This window comes from Calidris pugnax, unplaced genomic scaffold, assembly GCF_001431845.1.
Source record: "Calidris pugnax isolate Ruff unplaced genomic scaffold, ASM143184v1 scaffold57, whole genome shotgun sequence".
NCBI classification, from domain to species: Eukaryota; Metazoa; Chordata; class Aves; order Charadriiformes; family Scolopacidae; genus Calidris; species Calidris pugnax.
In genome coordinates this window covers 2189659-2209925 of record NW_015090813.1, presented here as the reverse complement: position 1 = coordinate 2209925, position 20267 = coordinate 2189659, and the positions used below count along the sequence as shown (strand labels likewise).

Here is a 20267-nt window from a genome sequence, read left to right as displayed (position 1 = left end):
AGTATGTAATTTCTATCTCCGTATTTTACTCTCCTTGCCACAAACAAAAGATGATTCACATTTTTAGAAAGAATTTGGGAAGTGTGTGTGAAAAACAAAGAAGGACCCTCGCTGAAATGGTACACTAACTTGGACAGATACAGTCCTACCATGTAAACTGGCTCAAAATCAGCAATGCTTAATCAGCAGCTTAAATTAATTCAGTCCCCAGATCTGTTTATATGGGCCTCAGATAGAATAGGGGCAACCTCTGGTTTTACAGTCTGTGCTAATATTGAAGAGATTATAACTTCTGGAAACAAATGTTATCTGTGCATCATCCTGTCCAGTCCCAACACAAAAAGGCGCAATGAATGAGCCGATAAAAATCCTGTTACTATGACACACTAGTTTTAAACACGAAAGGTTAGCCTTTAATTAAAAATTCCTAATACTGATAGAGATCAGAGAGACAGCCATCAGAAAATGGGAAAGAATATTTCCCATGGAAAATATGCCTGTGGAATTAAGGGTTGATATGGATCCAAATTGCAGGACAGTCTCAAGAACACAAACAATGTCTTTGATAGAAGAGTGCAGTAATTTGGCAACTAAAATTGTAGCCAGCAAAGACGAATTCATCTGCATAACTAATAAATATAGGAAATTAACTTGAAACTTCAGAAATAGACCAAGGCTGAGACATAGCCCTATTCTCCAACAGCTCTCTTGAGACAGGGAGTTATATCTACTGACAGAAGCTTAACTTGAGCTACTCAGATGTGCTCCTTCACATAATAAACAGAGATAAAAATCCTGTCCTGCTGAAAATTGACAGCACCCCTGCCATTGACTTCCCCATGTCACTTCTCAAGTCATAGCAACACCAGCAGTAATGGATGAATTGACTGACTGAGATGATGAGATATATCAGTTTTATGGCACAGCACAACTCTGTTAGCGATGCCTTTCACAGGTATAGGAATCTGTATGTATGAAGTACCAGCTGGTAACACATGGCACCACTTATTACACAGACTTATTATGGTGTGTATATATATATAATAGAAATACAGTTCTTGACACTATATGTAACTTTATAGTACATAGTTTGTGGCTTTTATCTTTGTGCACAATGATGAGCCTCCCTCTGTTTCTATGAAACTTTATAAACAATATTAAGACTGAATTGGTAATGGGACTGCACAGCTCTGAGGTCAACTTCCGTTAAGTTTTCCATTTCTAAAGAGGATTTTTTTTGTCATTAGGAATTTTTTAGATGTTGAAAAAGTGTTGCTATGAAAGAGTGATATCTCTGAGTAAGACATTGCTATGTATTCAAGAAAACAGGATTTTTTTTAACTATAGTCAATGTTGTAAGGGATGGGAAAGATGGAGAAGAAAAAGGGGCACGAGAACTAAATTATAACTTAATGAATCTGTAGACACTGATAGACAGACCACTTCTGCTTGGGCTACTGTACTGAATTGGACCAGTCCTTCAAACAACATCCAGCCTTCAAGATAGTCACCTAAAAGTATAAATACTCTCAAAAGAGAGGAGATTTAGATTAGATACCAGAAAGAAATTCTTTCCTGTGAGGGTGGTGAGGCACTGGAAGAGGTTGCCCAGAGAAGCTGTGGATGCCCCATCCCTGGAGGGGTTCAAGGCCAGGCTGGATGGGGCTTGGAGCAACCTGGTCTGGGGGGAGGTGTCCCTGCCCATGGCAGGGGGGTGGAACTCAATGATCTTTAAGGGCCCTTCCAACCCAAACCATTCTATGATTCTATGAAATATTTTTATATATGCCCAAATTTCTAATGGAAATATGATGGCTCTTATTGCAGCCAGATTTCATGACTTTTCATTCCTTTTCTATGTGTGGATTTTGCAGGCTGATGTTGACAGTTGAGCAAGTTGTTACAGCTGGTCATAATACATCTGTCAGAAAGTTTTGAAAAGATGACTTTTCAATGAAAGTAGGGAATTGTTTCACTGTGGAAAATGTATAGTTTTATATTTTCCACCTTTTTGTGGCTTTTTTGGTGATAAATACATGTTCAGGGAAACTTCTGTGAAAAAACCCGGACAGAGCATTCAGATGTGAAGTACCACTAGAGCTCAGGTCCTTAGGAGCTCACCGGGCACTATGGGGGAAGCTCATGGAGAAGAGGGGATTAATCAGGGATGCTGCAGCAGCAAAAGCACCCACCTCTCACTGAGAGATTTCACCCCGCCAAGAGGGATGAATCTCTTGGGTGAGTTTTGTTGTACAAAGTTAGGCTCCTGCGCAGCCACTCTTGGCTTCAGAAAAGTTACCACTCAATGTGCACAGCTGCTGTCAAAACATGCAGGGAAGGATGGGAATAAATGTTTATTTCAGGAAAAGACAATAGCCAGGGATCCCGACTTTTCTAAAACTGTATTGCCAGAGGTCCTACCCTTTCACCAAGGGGACCTCTATCACATTCTCTAAAATCTGCCATGTCAAAATTGTAACTATTAATAAGTGAGGCGCTAACACTGGCAAGGTAGTTTAAGAACCCCTTCATATTATGATGGACAATGCATCAGAATTAATTAGTATGAAAGCTGGTGAAGATAAAATGATGGTTATAACATCAGAAAGAATTAGACTGAAAGGTGGTGAAAGGCCCAACAGCCCTAAGCTTTCTCTGTGACCGAGCTAAAGGAACACTTGGATAAATGGAGACTGACACAGCAAACAATTCCCTTTACAAAAGACTTCAAAAAATGCCTTCTACAATATTTCAAGTTGAAAAAAAAATGTCTAAGATGCTCGCACGCAATTCATTTCAGCAAACTCTATTATGTCCAAAAATCTCAAACAAAAGCTCTCTTCAGATATTTCAGTTAGTATTCATTTCTACAGAGCAACATGAGCTTGAATTGCCTTTTAGTTATGGCACAGAGGAGAGTTCCTGAATACAACAGGGCCGTTTGTTGTCAACTGCTTCACAATGTACATTCATGACAAATGTTATAGGTTGGGCACTTTCAGTATGTGGAATGTCACCTGGAAGAAATGTCATCAGCGTTGGCACTGATGTGGTGGGGGGAAAAAATCAATGTCTGTACGGCTTGGCAGCATTTGCAAGCGTTCAGTTTGTAACCTCAAAACTCCAGGGAGGACAGTCTGAACAAACACAGCAGGAGTCATCAGACTCTCCTCAGCTCTACACACAGCTGCTCCCTTCAAAACATCATAAAACAGTACAATATCTAGCAGAAGCTGATGCTCCTCTTGTCAGTAGTAACTCTCATACTGCTCCTTTAACACGCGGTTTAGGGAATAAATGAATAGCAGTGCCATCTGCCCTACCCCACGAAGGACCAATTAATCAAGCCCAGCAGTAGTGGACAAATCTTGATCTGCCGTGGTGACATAGCATTTGCACCTTGAAGGATGAGCTCTGCTGTCATCTACTGATGAACAGCACTGCCGAATGGTTTGCCACGCCTTGAGATGGAAAACAAAGTAATAATTAAATACTTAGTGCAGATGCAACTAGAGAAGCAAACACGACGGCTCTTTTCAGGTCCAAATGCTGCATAACCAGCACTAAGTACCTGTTGGCAAAGTGTGGCCTTATCTTTCCCTCAGCATTTCAACATACAGTTGAGAGAAAGAATGTCCAACTTGACATACCAGAGAGCGATGAAAAGGTCAGATTTCTTCTCGAGAAACTACTTTTATGATTACTAATGCAGCAATTTTGAAACTTTGCGTTGAAACATATAATTTCACATTATTAAAAATATTCCGATACAGATTCTCCTACACAAGTTTGGTGTACCTGAGAAATGAGGAATTACTTCATTTTTTTTTCTAGAAACATACAAGTCCAAAAAGGATAGTGAGATTTGTTGAACAAGCATTTTAATCAAAACATTTTCATCACAAATTATACTTTAGTAGAATGGCAAAGAATCCTTCAATTAAGTGTTTCTGTCATTTTAGAGCAAAATTTGTCAAAGTTAGAACAACTCTTTCATGGAAGAGACTCTTTTGATTACATTTCCTCAAGACCAGGATGACATTGCTCTGGGAAAGGTACTTTATCAAAGAAACCAGCCGATCCCCACAACCAGCCTGGGATGCAGGACACACAAGTTCAAATCTCCACTCTGTCAACCTAATAGGGATTCAAATATGTCATTCTTGCTGGCAAACAATGTTCCTTAATCACTTCTGAGGGGATTAGCTCTAAGTGTATGCAGAGTCATGCACAGGGAAATCAAGACTCTTACACTTTTGTTTATGCAAGAAGTGTTTGAACCACTCTACTCACCATTCCATGGTTTAGCCACGCTGGTATAAAATTATCGAGCAGCTTCGGGTAAACTAGTTCCCTGTCATAGATGTAGATGCTCCAAAACATCGTCACAACAAACTAAAAAGAATAAAAAAAAAGACAAGACAAGGAATTTTAAAATACATGCTTCTGAACAATTAGCTACACATTTTAGATAACAAAACGGGGCATTTAGCAAATAATCTATGGACACAGACATTATTGTTCTTTGAGCAAATCCTGCTTTAATCAACAGTATGAATCTGGATTATTCTTTGCATTCACAGGAGTTTTAACTTTTCCTCTTTTTTACTTTTTGACTTTCAGCCTGGAAAAAATCTCATTTTTTTGAGTTACATGCCTGTGGCCAAATTACAACTGAGTACTATACTTTAGTAGCAGATGTGGCACATAAATAATGTTTTACCACTAACAGGATAGAAAACAAATGGAAAATCAGGTAAAGTACCCCTTGGAATTCATAGAAGATATAAATATGAAACATTCACCCCTGAACAGAAGCCTATAAACTCATCTTTGCCCTTTTTCATGTCAGCCACCAAAATAGCATTGTTTAAAAAAAATAAAATTAACCCTTTACCTCTCTGCACACAGTTCACGGATTGGGATCCACAGAAAAGAGGTCTAGTACCCTGCTTGTCTGTCAATGTGAAATTTGGCTTGGCTCTTGTCAGACACTATTACCAGGAGCCCAGAGAAAGACCATTATTTCCTCTAGACTGAGGTCAGGACAGATGGCTCAGAGAAAGTTTGCACCAGGCTACATTTTTGCCAAAGTGTGCACAAATTCTTTAAAGATACCCTGATGTCTGAAAAGCAAAGACAATCTAAAACTGCAAAAACTTACAGAAATAATAGTTTTAGCTTACTTTATCTGGGGAAAGAATAAAGCAAGTAATCTCCTAATTAAAACACAATTGCTTTCTTACCTTGAGTCACAGTTTTCTAGTAATGAAAGGCTTATTGTTTACAGCAGTAAAACCTAGTACTGGGGCCAGGAGTTTTTCAATGACCATTTTCAGGGGATCTCTACACAGTAGAGACAAGTCCAAGTTTAAAGTTTGAGAGGCACCAGATAGGACTTTCACTGAGATCAGCAGGGAAGTATTCGCTTACATCCAAACTGATGTGGCCCATGATCTTACATCTAATTTGGGGGGGGTGTGTGTCAAAGAAAGTAAAAGAAAGTGCAAGAGATAAGGGGTGAGCACAGAAAGGTCAGAAAATCAGTAGTGCGTGTGATAGCGTAGGCATAAGTTGTTTCATATGCTTCTGATGACTTGGGAAAGTTAAAACTGAGGTTGCAGTTTATCAATGGCACCTTGTTCTAACCACAGACACGCAGACTTGGGCCAGGCAGTGATGTGAATGACCTGAACCAGCGGGGCTGTTCCCTCAGGGTGCATACAGTACATAGTTTCTTGGTTTGCAGCACACTTGTCCATCTGTTACGATAGCTATCGGTGCCCGCTCAGAATAAGCTTGGACTATTCCACTAATGCACAGAGGCCAGGAAAAAAAAAAAAAAAAAAGGGTTATGATGGACAGCCTGAAAAATACTGCAAGTGTAAAGTACGCCACAAGAAGTCTCTCTCTTCTGGGCCACTCTTGACATTGGCACAGCCGAGCTCTTCACGCACCTGCTGACACACAAGTGCCAAGATATGAATAGCTGAACAGCAGGGAAAATGGAAGCAAAGTATCCTCTTCTCTATAGGCTTCCTAGAAGTCGTGTATTATCACAGTGGGACTCTGAGAACCTGCTAAGACCAACTGGGTCATAAAAACATATTCTCAGGCAACTGAAGACCAAGACTGATAATGCTTTTTTTCCAAGGAGGTCTTCCAGCAAGAAAAACCACCCAGGATTAGGTTGAACTCTATTACACTGAAGACAACAAAGCTGGCATGTTTTGACCTGTGATTTTTGTGTGGAGCAGAATAAAACAATAGATTTTGCCAAGGAGGTAAAGATAAGGAAAAGCGGGGACGTGCCATCTGTCCCTTAACCAAAGTCAGCCAATGGATGGAACGGGATCAGCCTTGCTGGTTGCAACCATCTGGAGGTACAGACGGCAAACGCTGCTTAGCAAAGCACTATGGCAAGGCAGACATAAGGTAAAGGAAGTGCACAAACCCCAAGGTGTCACAGAACTAACCCATCCCGGAGGAGGACGCGACATGAGACTAACGCTACACCCCGGGGAACATCCTTTCCAGTATCTGAATGGTTCACCTTACCTTTCCCTACAGTTATTCACTTGGATAAAATGAACTATAGAAGTGAACTATTGCACTACGAACTAAAATGAACTATAAAAATGAGCTATTTGGATAAAAAGAACTGCAACAAGGACTTGCTACTTAGCTACATTGGCTGCTTCTGAATTTGTTTACTTTGATTAATGAGCAACTGTTGGTCTGGTACTATTAAATCACCTCTACTATGCTTACAATTTGGTACTGGTAGACTTTTATTTGGGCTGGGCTTTGCCAAGATCACACATGGTCATGCAGTGCCAGACCATGATACAACTCAGCTGCTTCTTCACGCTGCCTGTGTCAGGCTCAGCCAGAGCTGCTGCTCTGATGCTCCTGCTGCCTTCCTTGTGGCACAATTCTCAGTGTTGTGGGGACAGTCATGGTACTACCCTCACACGCCAGGCTGAACAGGCTGCTCATACGCAGCAGACGTCTTTCAGGGAGCCAAATAACTCTTATTTTCTTTTGTTCCCAAGGCAAAATGGCACAACTGTCAACCTTCCACTTCCTCTTGGGGCCTGGAATTCAAGGAAGAAAACAGACACCCAGCACTGCTTTTACACTGCTTTACACAGGAGCCTCCTAAGATTGCCAGCTTTCCAAAGGCAGTGATTACTTGGTTAAACATAAGGTTAAGCAACACATAAAAGAACAGAAGAGTCCCTCATTAGCTACTTTTCCTATCTAGGGTCATTATAGACCAAAGGGAACCTCAAGTGTGCAAGCAGACCTTGGAAACTTTTTAAAAATATAGAGTATTTCACTTGTTGCAGGCATCTAAAATGTTGCTAAACAAATACACAGCAGCAGGAAAAAAATAAGGCTGAAAACTAAACTGTTTTCCCACTTAAGGAGATATTAAGGAGATATATGATTTTTTGCCCTCTGTCTCTGAAGCTTCAGAACCCATGAGAAGAGCATGTGGCACAGCCAAGGGAAAAATTTGAAAGGACAAGTTGGGAAGCAGTTGGTGATTCAAAAGGGAAAACAACTAGCTTTATCAAAACACCACAAATGGAAGCAAAAAGAAACTAAGAGAGAAAAGCCAGTGAAAAGAATTGCATAATTTGCTGTTTTACATGAGCCCAACAAAGAAATCTTATGCAAACGAAGAATGAACTCAGTGGAACTTTATTTTCCTGTACTATGTGTTTTTGTTTTTGGCTGGGCAGCACAGCTCAGTTCACTCATTTCCTGGATGTCCTCACGACAGAGAAAAAAAAACCCAACCCTTTGACCTTGACAAAATTTCTTGTAAGTATAGTTAAAGGTAAGCTTTCTGGCTCTCACCCAAGACATTTGTGGTTAAGTGTGAGTATAAATATATTGTTTGTGAGCCTGAAGTGTTATTAAAGGCAGACCACAGTAAGCACAAATTGGTATAGCACTGGTTTTAGGTGGGACCTAGTGCTAGCACAGCATCCCACCAAATGAAATTGAAAAGGGCCAATGAAAGAAATCACAAGAAGCAGGAACTGAAAATTAGGGATGACTCCTCTCAGAGAACAGAGTTCAGGAGGGAATCACACCACTGCTTGCTCGTGTTCCCACCACCAACCACATCACCCCAAATGAGGGCAAAATCTAGAATACAGAGATTTTGGCATGGTGGAGTCAGTCATGGAAATAAAAGAATTTTGTATTGTCATCAAATAGTGAGATAAGTAGGAGACTGCAGCAAATGCATACACATCTTTTCTTGGGATAAGATCCCAGATCAGCCTTACTGATGATCTACAGAAGAAGGGTGGTCAGATGTCCTTTTGACTATACCAGTACTGAGAAACAAGAGATAAGAAAGCATGCCTGGCTTTCTCTCTTTCAACAAGAGATAAGAAAGCATGCCTGGCTTTCTTTCGTATCACAGGATTTTTAAAAAATAAAAGTATAATATAAAGAATAAGACATCACTCTAGCCTATTCAGACTCAGACCTGAATGGAGCTTTTAAAGCTACATCATATAAAATATTATAGAATTATACAATCATAGAATCGATTGGGTTGGAAGGGACCTTTAAAGGTCACCTAGGCCAACCTCCCCTGCAATGAGCAGGGATATCTTCAATTAGATCAGGTTGCTCAGATTGCCATCCAACCTGACCTTGAATGCTCCCAGGCATGGCGCATCGACCACCTCTCTCGACAATCTGTTTCGGGGTTTCACCACTCTCATTGTAAAACATTTCTTCCTTATATCTAGTCTAAAACTTCGCTCTTTTAGTTTGAAGCCATCATCCCTTGTCCTATCACAACAGGCCCTGCTAAAAAATGTGTCCCATCTCTCCTGTAGGCCCCCTTGAAGTACTGAAAGGCCGCAATAATGTCTCCCCAGAGCCTTCTCTTCTCCAGGCTGAACAACCCCAACTCTCTCAGCGTGTCCTCACAGGAGAGGTGCTCCAGCCCTCTTATTATGTTTGTGGCCCTCCTCTGGACCTACTTGCATTGGTGACTGTGAGGTCTAGTATTGCATCTCTTCTGGTGAGGCTGTCTATAACCTGGTTATCTCCAATGCACTCCAAGAGTCTCGTCTTGTAGATGTGCCTACAGCTCGCCATGCTACTTTTCTAGCAGATGTCGGGGTGGTTGAAGTCCCCCAGCAGGATGAAAGCCTGTGAGCGTGAGGCCTCCTGTAGCAGGAGTAAGAAGGCTTTGTCGGCCTACGCAGAAGGCAACGCCTCCACCCCTCCTTCCTCGCCTGTCCCTTCTCAACAGCCTGTAGCCATTTACGTTAAACATAAGGTTAAGCAACACATAAAAGAACAGAAGAGTCCCTCATTAGCTACTTTTCCTATCTAGGGTCATTATAGACCAAAGGGAACCTCAAGTGTGCAAGCAGACCTTGGAAACTTTTTAAAAATATAGAGTATTTCACTTGTTGCAGGCATCTAAAATGTTGCTAAACAAATACACAGCAGCAGGAAAAAAATAAGGCTGAAAACTAAACTGTTTTCCCACTTAAGGAGATATTAAGGAGATATATGATTTTTTGCCCTCTGTCTCTGAAGCTTCAGAACCCATGAGAAGAGCATGTGGCACAGCCAAGGGAAAAATTTGAAAGGACAAGTTGGGAAGCCGTTGGTGATTCAAAAGGGAAAACAACTAGCTTTATCAAAACACCACAAATGGAAGCAAAAAGAAACTAAGAGAGAAAAGCCAGTGAAAAGAATTGCATAATTTGCTGTTTTACATGAGCCCAACCAAGAAATCTTATGCAAACGAAGAATGAACTCAGTGGAACTTTATTTTCCTGTACTATGTGTTTTTGTTTTTGGCTGGGCAGCACAGCTCTGTTCACTCATTTCCTGGATGTCCTCACGACAGAGAAAAAAAAAACCCAACCCTTTGACCTTGACAAAATTTCTTGTAAGTACAGTTAAAGGTAAGCTTTCTGGCTCTCACCCAAGACATTTGTGGTTAAGTGTGAGTATAAATATATTGTTTGTGAGCCTGAAGTGTTATTAAAGGCAGACCACAGTAAGCACAAATTGGTATAGCACTGGTTTTAGGTGGGACCTAGTGCTAGCACAGCATCCCACCAAATGAAATTGAAAAGGGCCAATGAAAGAAATCACAAGAAGCAGGAACTGAAAATTAGGGATGACTCCTCTCAGAGAACAGAGTTCAGGAGGGAATCACACCACTGCTTGCTCGTGTTCCCACCACCAACCACATCACCCCAAATGAGGGCAAAATCTAGAATACAGAGATTTTGGCATGGTGGAGTCAGTCATGGAAATAAAAGAATTTTGTAGTCTCATCAAATAGTGAGATAAGTAGGAGACTGCAGCAAATGCATACACATCTTTTCTTGGGATAAGATCCCAGATCAGCCTTACTGATGATCTACAGAAGAAGGGTGGTCAGATTTCCTTTTGACTGTACCAGTACTGAGAAACAAGAGATAAGAAAGCATGCCTGGCTTTCTTTCGTATCACAGGATTTTTAAAAAATAAAAGTATAATATAAAGAATAAGACATCACTCTAGCCTATTCAGACTCAGACCTGAATGGAGCTTTTAAAGCTACATCATATAAAATATTATAGAATTATACAATCATAGAATCGATTGGGTTGGAAGGGACCTTTAAAGGTCAACCTCCCCTGCAATGAGCAGGGATATCTTCAATTAGATCAGGTTGCTCAGATTGCCACCCAACCTGACCTTGAATGCTCCCAGGCATGGCGCATCGACCACCTCTCTGGACAATCTGTTTCAGGGTTTCACCGCTCTCATTGTAAAACATTTCTTCCTTATATCTAGTCTAAAACTTCGCTCTTTTAGTTTGAAGCCATCATCCCTTGTCCTATCACAACAGGCCCTGCTAAAAAATGTGTCCCATCTCTCCTGTAGGCCCCCTTGAAGTACTGAAAGGCCGCAATAATGTCTCCCCAGAGCCTTCTCTTCTCCAGGCTGAACAACCCCAACTCTCTCAGCGTGTCCTCACAGGAGAGGTGCTCCAGCCCTCTTATTATGTTTGTGGCCCTCCTCTGGACCTACTTGCATTGGTGACTGTGAGGTCTAGTATTGCATCTCTTCTGGTGAGGCTGTCTATAACCTGGTTATCTCCAATGCACTCCAAGAGTCTCGTCTTGTAGATGTGCCTACAGCTCGCCATGCTACTTTTCTAGCAGATGTCGGGGTGGTTGAAGTCCCCCAGCAGGATGAAAGCCTGTGAGCGTGAGGCCTCCTGTAGCAGGAGTAAGAAGGCTTTGTCGGCCTACGCAGAAGGCAACGCCTCCACCCCTCCTTCCTCGCCTGTCCCTTCTCAACAGCCTGTAGCCATTTACAGCTGCACTCCAGTCATGGGATTTGTCCCACCAGGTTACAGTAATGGTAACCAGGTTGTAGCTTTCAAGCAGCACAGTGGCTTCCAGGTCCTCCTGTTTGTTGCCCATCCTGCAGGCATTGGTGCAGAGGCACTTCATCTGGGCTGTTGGCCACGTCACCTTAAAGGAAGATCTCTTAGCTCCTTTGGGGTATTTCACTGGTGTTTCCCTCTTGGCTCCTATTACCTCAGGAGCCCCTGCCTCATCTCCATAAAGACTTCAAGCGTGCTGCAGAGCAGCCATCATGCCTCAGAGCTGTGGGCCCTTGCAGGGCCTAACTGTGGCTTGACATCCCACAGATTGTCATGGGCAAGTCTGACATTGTCCCCCTCTCCCAAGTGTAGTTTAAAGCTCTGTCAATGAGCCCCAGTAGTTTGTGAGCAAAGACCCTCATGCTCCCCTCAGAAAGGTGAACCCCACCTGAGGCCAGCAGGCCTGGTGCCGTGTAGGCCATCCCATCATAAAAAAACCCAAAACTGTGGTGATGACCACAGCCACAGAGCCACGTATTGATAGACTGGGCTCATGTTTCTTCCAACTCCCACAACTGAGAGGAGAGAGGAGAAAATAACCTGTGCTCCAGATTCCCTTACCAACTGTCCCAAAGTCCTGAAGTATCTTTTGATCCCCCTTGGACCACATCAATGCTCCCTTTCTCCCCCTTGACCATATCAATGCTAGAGTTTGTGATTTTCTAGGCAGCAATCTCTCTTCTAATATGTAACTATAAATTTTCTTTCTTCCTATTAAACATAGACTTGAACAACTAGAAATGCCTGTTTTATCTCTTCTTCCTATTGTTTGGAACAAATTAGAAGAAACATATTGATACAACCATATACAGCTTACACAAAACACTAATTAACCACAGAAACTCAGCAACTTCATTATCCATGCCAAATGAATAGAAAAAAGAAGGGATAGTTTAAAACACTGGTGTAGTCTCTGACTTATAAGTGCGTCTCACACTTCTCTAGCAGTGTAAATTATTCCCAATAAAAATTTCCTTTACATTGATACAGGGGGAGTAAGTGCAGCCAGTATAGATAGGAATTGGTAATGATCTTCTAAAATGTCTATGCAAGCATTTTCCTGATCTCTTAGGCATTTGAACGGTATCCCAGCCTTAAACTAAAAAAGGGCTAGGAAGTTCTGCCCACAGAATTTTTGTGGCACAAGGCTTCACTGCATAGAAAATTGGTCTGTTGATTTCTGATTTCGTTCTCTTAAAAAGTTACATTAAAAAGAGCAACAATAGGTAAACATTTGTCATTACGTCCTTCAGAGGTTCATGTTTATTTCTTGATGCTCCTAAACAAAACGATAGGTTGGCAATTCAGCTTTCTCTGAGCCCCTGAAGATACACAAGGCATAACACACCATTGAGGAGATGTGATTTGCTGCAAAGATTTTGCAAGATTTGATCTGTTGTAAAGCCACCCAAGGAGACTGTTTGCCCTTGGGCTGGTTCTTTCCCCTCCTTTGGAAGGTGGGAGGAGGTTGGTGGTCAGACTTCCCAGGTGGTTTATATGTAATACTTTTTTAGGAAGTACTAAAAATGAAATACTTTATTTTGTTACATTTTTTTCACACATCATTGTTTGACTTGGGAGTGGAAACCCCTTTTCTCATCTGTTTTTCAGAACAAGTCATCTCAAGGGCTTCAGTAAGCAGGAAATACAGAAAAAATTGTGTTGAATTGCTCTCGAATAACTACAGTTATTGGGCTTTAAAATGTTCCCCATGTATTTGCATTATTCCCTAAATATGCCTGTGTAAAACACTGAGCAATAAAAATAATTTAGATGTTAAGGTAACTGACAAGTACTTAAGCATGACCACCGCTGTTACATTAGAAACCCAACAAGGATTTTATTCACATCCTTCCAGTTTTTATGTGCGAAGGTTCCCTTGTGTGGCTACTGGAAACCGCTGAGAAGCTCCATGGAGAGGTAAGTGGGTGAGTCTCAAAGAAACTAAAAGTCTGAATTTGAACTTCTTTTGTTCTTTTTTTTTTTTTTTTTTTTTTTTGGAGTGAGGAAGCGGTTGAGAGAATATGGGAAACGAGGAAACTTTAACTTTTTTTCTGCAGACACTCTGGTGTTTAGTAACTTCCTTCTAACAAGCATCTCCAGCATACCAAAATTTCACTGGGTATTTTCTTACACATAAATAGCTCTGCAGAGAACAAAGCCAGTGTTCGAGACATTTGCTAATTTTGGGGCCTGAACTTCTCCTACCCTTAATCCCACCAAAGAAGAGCCCCCAGTGGCCACCAGTCCCTCAAGCACTAGCCAAGGCTTTGGCAAGTGGTAGCTGTGGTGTGGTGGGTGCTGCTGGAGAGGATGAGGTTTCAGGAAGGAGCCGAGACCAGTGCTAAGTCGTGAAGTGCTGCTGTTCGTCTCCCAGTAGCCAGGAGAAAAAAAACAATGAAAACACCCTTTTTAGGCTTTCTTTGTAAGAAGTAAAGTGAAAAAATAAATGGTAATCAATTGCTCCCCACCACCACAGAAAGATTGCATTTGGAAATGGAGAGAATCTGTCCAGTGAGCATCGCCACCCCTTATTATTTTCTGCTTTTTTTTTGTGGGTTTTTTTTTGGTTTAAGACAAAAGTTGTTTCTGTATGAAACCCTTGGGAAAGCAGCTACCTCCTGGTATGCAACGTGTCTCCAGGAACTGCTAACTTGTAAATGCTACAACAGCACTTCCAGTGCAGACAATGGCAAACTGGGATTCCTCACTCACTGGCGGCAAGAGAAACAATGCTTGAAAAAAAATGTGCAGAATTGCCAAGACGAAGTGAAGCTGGAATTCTCCATGACCTTGAAAAGTTTCAAGGTCAGGAACACTACCGGGGTGGAGGAGCACAGAGACACCAGTACAGAGCTAAAACAAGGGGGAAAGAGGGAAATCCCTGAATCCTGAGTGGCGTGAGAGAGCCAAGGAGGGTGTACTTTGATGCATGTAAAGGCTTACACTTCTAGATTGAAAAAAGCATTTAAAATCTTTAAGTGAAGACAAATACGTGCTGTTGTTCTTCTTCACTTCTGCTATCAACATAGTAGGACAAGCATCTGTTGCCAATCACAATTACAACAACTTTTAATTCCCAATCTCCCTCAGAATACAAATGTAACATATAAATCTCTGCAACCATGAAATACATATATGCAAGACTGTTTATGCACAGATTTTTTAAAAACCGTATTAGTTGATCCAGTTTCTTCTACCATGGCTGGAGAACTGCAGTCTGTTACCCCAACACAAATTGTGGCAATTCCCAGGAGGCCAGCTAGTACCAGTAAGGGAAGGCTACCAGCTGGGATTTTATGAAAGAAATACCTGCACAGCGTTTCACAAACGCTTTGCATTTTCTTACTTTGCAAAAGCATTCTGTATTTCTTCACATACTGTGAAAATCCACGTAAATGGTGAAATCACATTTTAATGAAGCATCTTTGAATATATCAAGTCATAAATGATAGGTTGATAAATGGTGAAATCACATTTTAATGAAGCATCAAGTCATAAATGATAGATTGACATGTTCTTATCTGCTGTTAACTCACAGTAAGTGATCAACTTTTTGTGAAACAGTACAACTTTAGAGACTTTATACAGTTTTCTAGTAGTCCTACCACAAAAAATATTTCTTCTAGTGAATTTAAACTACTGTACACTGAAATAAAAAATGAGAATTAAAGGTTGATCCTGAATTACAATAAAAGCAACACTTTAATGCAAGGTTCACACTTTTTTTTTTAATGTTACCTAAACTTAGAACTAGACTGACACATTTCCATGTAAAAACCCATGAAATTCTGGATTTTCAGCTGTTTCCAGTGTGTGGTATGAGGTACATAAAGACACTCAGCACCTCTTACCACTGAAAGTGATGTGCAATGTCCCAGCAGAGCAGGACCTGATCCAAAGAATAGCGTTCTTCTGAAAAAGACATGTAAACCCCATATCTTCCCATACCTTCTGTGTGCTTTTTTACATTACTGACCAACCCCTTTTTTTCCTACCCCGTTTCTTCTGTCAGCTCTGAATCCCTCATGGGATTAACAGGGAGCAACCTGCACTTTCACTTCCCTTGCACACGACAAAATTGGCTTGTAGACCAAATTCTGGTCAGGTCTTTACAGTGTGAAACAAGCCACAGTCAGCACTTCCACTACTCCTGACAACACATGGCACAGAAGCGAATTGACTCTCAAGATGCTGCTGGTAAAATTCACATTTGAAATGACTTGTACAATCAACTTTCTATTGTAAAGCACTTCTTTTTTTTAATGAAACAAAAACAATTTCAGCAACACCAGTACTCCCTTACACCTGCAAAAAACAAGGAAGTAGTAAAATCATCTCTACCATTTTTCCTTTTCCACATAGCCTTTTGCATAGAGGTGGAAAAGCCAAAAAAAACCACCAGTAAATAACACGGGTCATCCACTTTAACACAGTACTTACCACTCCAACAGGGAAAGCTAGAACAGCCATCATCCAGTCACGGAGGGCAATGAGTTTTTTCATCTGCCTCTCTTGCTCTTGACTGTCATTTCCTTTAGTGAGAAGACTGGACAGGTCAGTCAAGACACAGATCCCGAAGAAGACAGCCTGGATAACCTGCATGGAAAGGGAACACATTCTTGAACACACAGAAGACCAGACCTTTGGCAGAGAGCAGGTCGGACATGTGCATGTATGAGGAATATTGCCATGGAAGTGACATGGGGAGTGGGAAAATATCAATTCCTTAGATATAGGTAAAAGCCTCTCAGATGGAAAAACTGAGGAAAGCTCCCTATAAAAAGAAAGGAAAGAAAAAAGACAACTGGTTCTTTCTCTTGTGCCAGAGGAGACCCTGCCTGCCCCAGACACTCTACCCAAAGGCAAGGAAGGTGCCTGAGACTTGCTGAGAGATGCACCCCACAGCCCAGGCGTCGACAAATTTATCACTGCTTCGTCTCAGATAGCAAATGACAGAATGAGCGAGCTGCAGGAGTGATTCAGGCTTTCTTTTCATCATGGTAGACTGTGATCTACCTGCCTTTTCCTTTTTTGCATTTACATATTTGTGTGCAATATCGTAAGATTATCTGTTATATTAAATTGGCAATTTAATCACCCGAACCCACCGATTGGGTTCAAACTTGATCTTAGTTTGATCATTGCATTGTTCCTCCTTAATTAGCTCAGTAAAACTGCAGTAAGTTAGCTGAGGAATGCTCTTGCCTGAGGAGCTGAGCATCCTTTCTAGCGCAGTTCAGAGGAAGGGCACGCAGCTTGTTTACTCCCTGAGCTGGGAGCCCGGGTCACAAACCCACACACATCAGGTAATCTCAGGTAAAAAATTAACAAAACACAGGCTTGGTTCCCAAATTGCACAGTGATTCATCAAAAAACCATAAACATACGCTTAAAATATGTACTACATGTTTTTCAAAGCAAGCATGGAGTACTATTTAGAGGTCTTATCTGTAAATCTAAGTGTCCCTCTGACTAGGAGTCTCTTGACTAAGCAGCAACCATCCATAAGACATAAGAGTAGCACATACCCAGATTTTGCAAAATACAATTTATTATGTGCATTCCTCTCTGCAGAATTTAGACTATAATAAGTAATGTAAAAAACCACCTTAGGCTGTGGGACAGTGATTGGGAATATGGTAGGGAAGGGAGGGCAGTGGGGGCAAGAGAAGGAGGAAAGAAAGGGAGGGAGGGAAGGAGGAGGGAAGGAGGGAAAGAAGAAAGGAAGGAGAGAAGGGAGAGAAGGAATGGAAGGGAGGGAAGAAAGAAGGAAGGAAGGAAGGAAGGAAGGAAGGAAGGAAGGAAATACCAAACAGATGTTGGCTACTAGAAAAAAATCCAGAGATGTGTAATTGTTGGACAGATTGCAGCACATTCCCTTGCTCAACAGTCCTTATATGACCCAAATACTTGTAAATTCTGGCTGTAAAGCTGTGAATGACAGATCTTCAAATGACCCCTGGATCTGCTTGCAATTCTGCTGCTGTTGCTCTCCCCTCTCCAGGCTGTAGCTACATATAATTTGCTTGATAAATAGATGAAGCAACATTACAAAACATCCTCTGAAGCCATGAAATGTGACTAGTAGTGCTAGAGCTGTATACTGTGCTAGAAAAAAGGTATTACTGCTTTAAATGGCTCTCTCTAAAAGTTCCCATCTTGTACCTAATTTCTGAAAAACATTTTGTATAAAATTTGGGGCTCCCTGGAGCTACATAACCACATGAACTCCTAATGCATTTTTTCATATTATTTGTTTGAAACAAGCACTGAGCAGAAAAAAAAGCTTCCCATACTCGGCCCTGTTTTCCACCAAACAGATGGCCTATTTGGAGAGAAGGACTAGAAGAACTAATTATGCATTTGCTTGACTTAAGAGGAGCTATGATACCATCTACTATTCACTCGAGAGTGTGCATGCCAAAGAAGGAAAAAGATTTAAGACAGGACTGGAAAAAAAAAAAAGTATACCTAACAGTAATGAGATCAATCTGGGTGTTAAAAAGTTTAGGCTGAGTACCAGGAAATATTTCCTAACAGTGAGCTCTGTCAGACCATGAAATAGTTTCTCAGAGGAAGCGGTGGAAGCCTCATGGCTTGAGTCACTCAAAGAGATATTGGACAAAACACTCAATAATGTACTGCAGGGAACGGTATTACGCTGGCAGGGCTTGGACGAGTGACTAATGGATTGTTTGCAGCTCTAACTACGATTCCCTGAAACGGGCTCTCTCCAAAGAAACACAGACTCAAACAATCACACGCCCACTTTCCAAGGGAATTGAGATCGTACATCCACTAATCAATCACAAACCCAACAGCTTCTCTCCCCATTATCTTCTTATGAATGCAGCGCTTCAAGGGAAAATATAATTATATCATGGGGAATAACTGAAAACTCCTAAAGGGAAAGAAAGTACGCGAAGACTTCAGAGACTAGGTATGAAGTAAACTACTCTACAAAAAGATTAACAAATAAAAATCCATATAGGAAAGAGAAAATTACATATTTATTGAGAACATTCAGATCCAACGAAAAATCATATAGTGTTCAGGGAGGAACAGTTCCAGTTTATTCATAGAAATAATGTACGTACATTTGCTCTAATACTTCCTTTCCTTTCTAGAACGTGCAAGAAAACTCTTCTGACACCTGCCCACATCTAGGATTAGACTGAGGACCTCCAGAGCCGCATGAATCTCAGCAGCATAAACTGAACGGCCAGAGTCAGTAGTGATTTACATCCTTTGTGGGTCTGGCATAGGAAAAGCGGAGCATACGGCTACTGATGGTTTATGGTATGAAATGAATTTTTAATGTCCATGATCCTCAGTGTGAATGCTGCCTAACAGATGTGAAAAGTTCACAGCAAGAGAGTAGAAACTCCCTCTAAAAAATATTCTCCCAAGTGCCCTGGTGTTACCTCAGATTTAGGATCACGTTTGCACCTTCTTTTGAAAATCTGCAGGTGGTGAATCTATGCATGAGACATCCCCGAGATGTTAAACAGTTGACTTCTTTTTTTTTTCCCTTGGAAATGTAAGTAATAACAGCACTTTAGAGGAAAAATCTTCCAATTTTGGCACTAACTAGAGTTTGAAGGAAAACAGTGATTTAGAAAATGACAAATACAAATTTGACAGAAAGCAGCCATACCTTCCTTATACCGTGTAACAACGACAGAGGCAGCAACTTGTAAGCAGAGTATGCAAAGACAAGAAAATCATTAAAACAGGTATAAAATACTAACTTACTACCAACCCCATTTTCTCCACTGCAGCCTAGAGGAGCCACTACTACTATAGTTGATACTACAGTACCCTTAAGTTATGACAACATAATGACAAGTAATGAAAATGACCATCTAGAGGTATTTTAACAATACAAAACTCAGAGTAGAGAAAATATTCATTAAGTTGCTGCAGGAGGAAACAGTTATGAACAGGAGAGGAAACCAAACAGCCCAGAAATTTTCTCAAACAGTGAGATCTATTCAGATTATATATCAGAAAACATTGTTCTTTATGAACCATTAGAATAAAGTAAACTAATTGCACATGTCTGTCTCTTAGAAGAAAATAAAGACTTGTTTCAGTGGGATGGTTTTTGCACGAGGTGCTCACTGCAGGACAGCAGCTACTGACCTCCCCGTACTCCCCCTAATTTGACTTCTTAGAATCAGACATAAAATATATTTCCTCGTAAACCTTTCTTCAGGGCATGGAGACTCCCTTCTCCTCTGGGCTGCAGGGCTCCACAGCGCAGATAAAATCTCTGCACAACTGAGGTCAACGGAAATTTTGTCACTACTCTTACCAAGGCAGAAAACTCCCATTAAATTCACTGAATCTAGGACTTCATTGCCCGTGGACTCCTCCTCTTTCAAGATCACTGTCTTAATCAGAAGCATTCCTTAGAGCTCGGGGCACAAGAACTGGAAAAGTCTGTGCAAGCACTACTATTATTCACTGGTGTTTTTTCCTCTGTCTGCTTTTGGAAATGGAGAAGTCACTGTCCTCAAGTTACCATTTTCGAGATAAACAGCGCTTACAAATTATTTCATGTTATCCCTCTATGAAATAAGGCGTCTGAGTAGGCTGGCAAGTAGACAGCGCTGCCAGAACAAAACATGGGAGTAACACTCATGAAATCAACAAGAAATAACAAAAGGGCACAGAAAATTAAAACTTTTACACAGAATCACAGAATCACAGAATCTTCTAGGTTGGAAGGGACCTTAAAGATCATCTTGTCCAACCGTCAACCTCACTGACAAAAATAGACACCCGCACAACAAACAAGGAGCATCATCAGAAAACCATA

General features: G+C 41.1%; 1 protein-coding gene across 1 annotated transcript in view; it reads right to left on the bottom strand.

Moving 5' to 3' along the window:
- Nucleotides 1-16060, bottom strand: part of AIG1 (androgen-induced 1) — a 109989-nt gene extending 93929 nt beyond the window's left edge. Inside the window, exons 1-2 of the mRNA XM_014939550.1 lie at nt 15884-16060; nt 4294-4395 (exon numbers count right to left, since the gene is read on the bottom strand). Of these exons, the coding sequence (XP_014795036.1) occupies nt 4294-4395; nt 15884-16060 (279 nt within the window). The remainder of the gene's footprint in view (nt 1-4293; nt 4396-15883) is intronic.
- Nucleotides 16061-20267: the final 4207 nt, after the last annotated feature.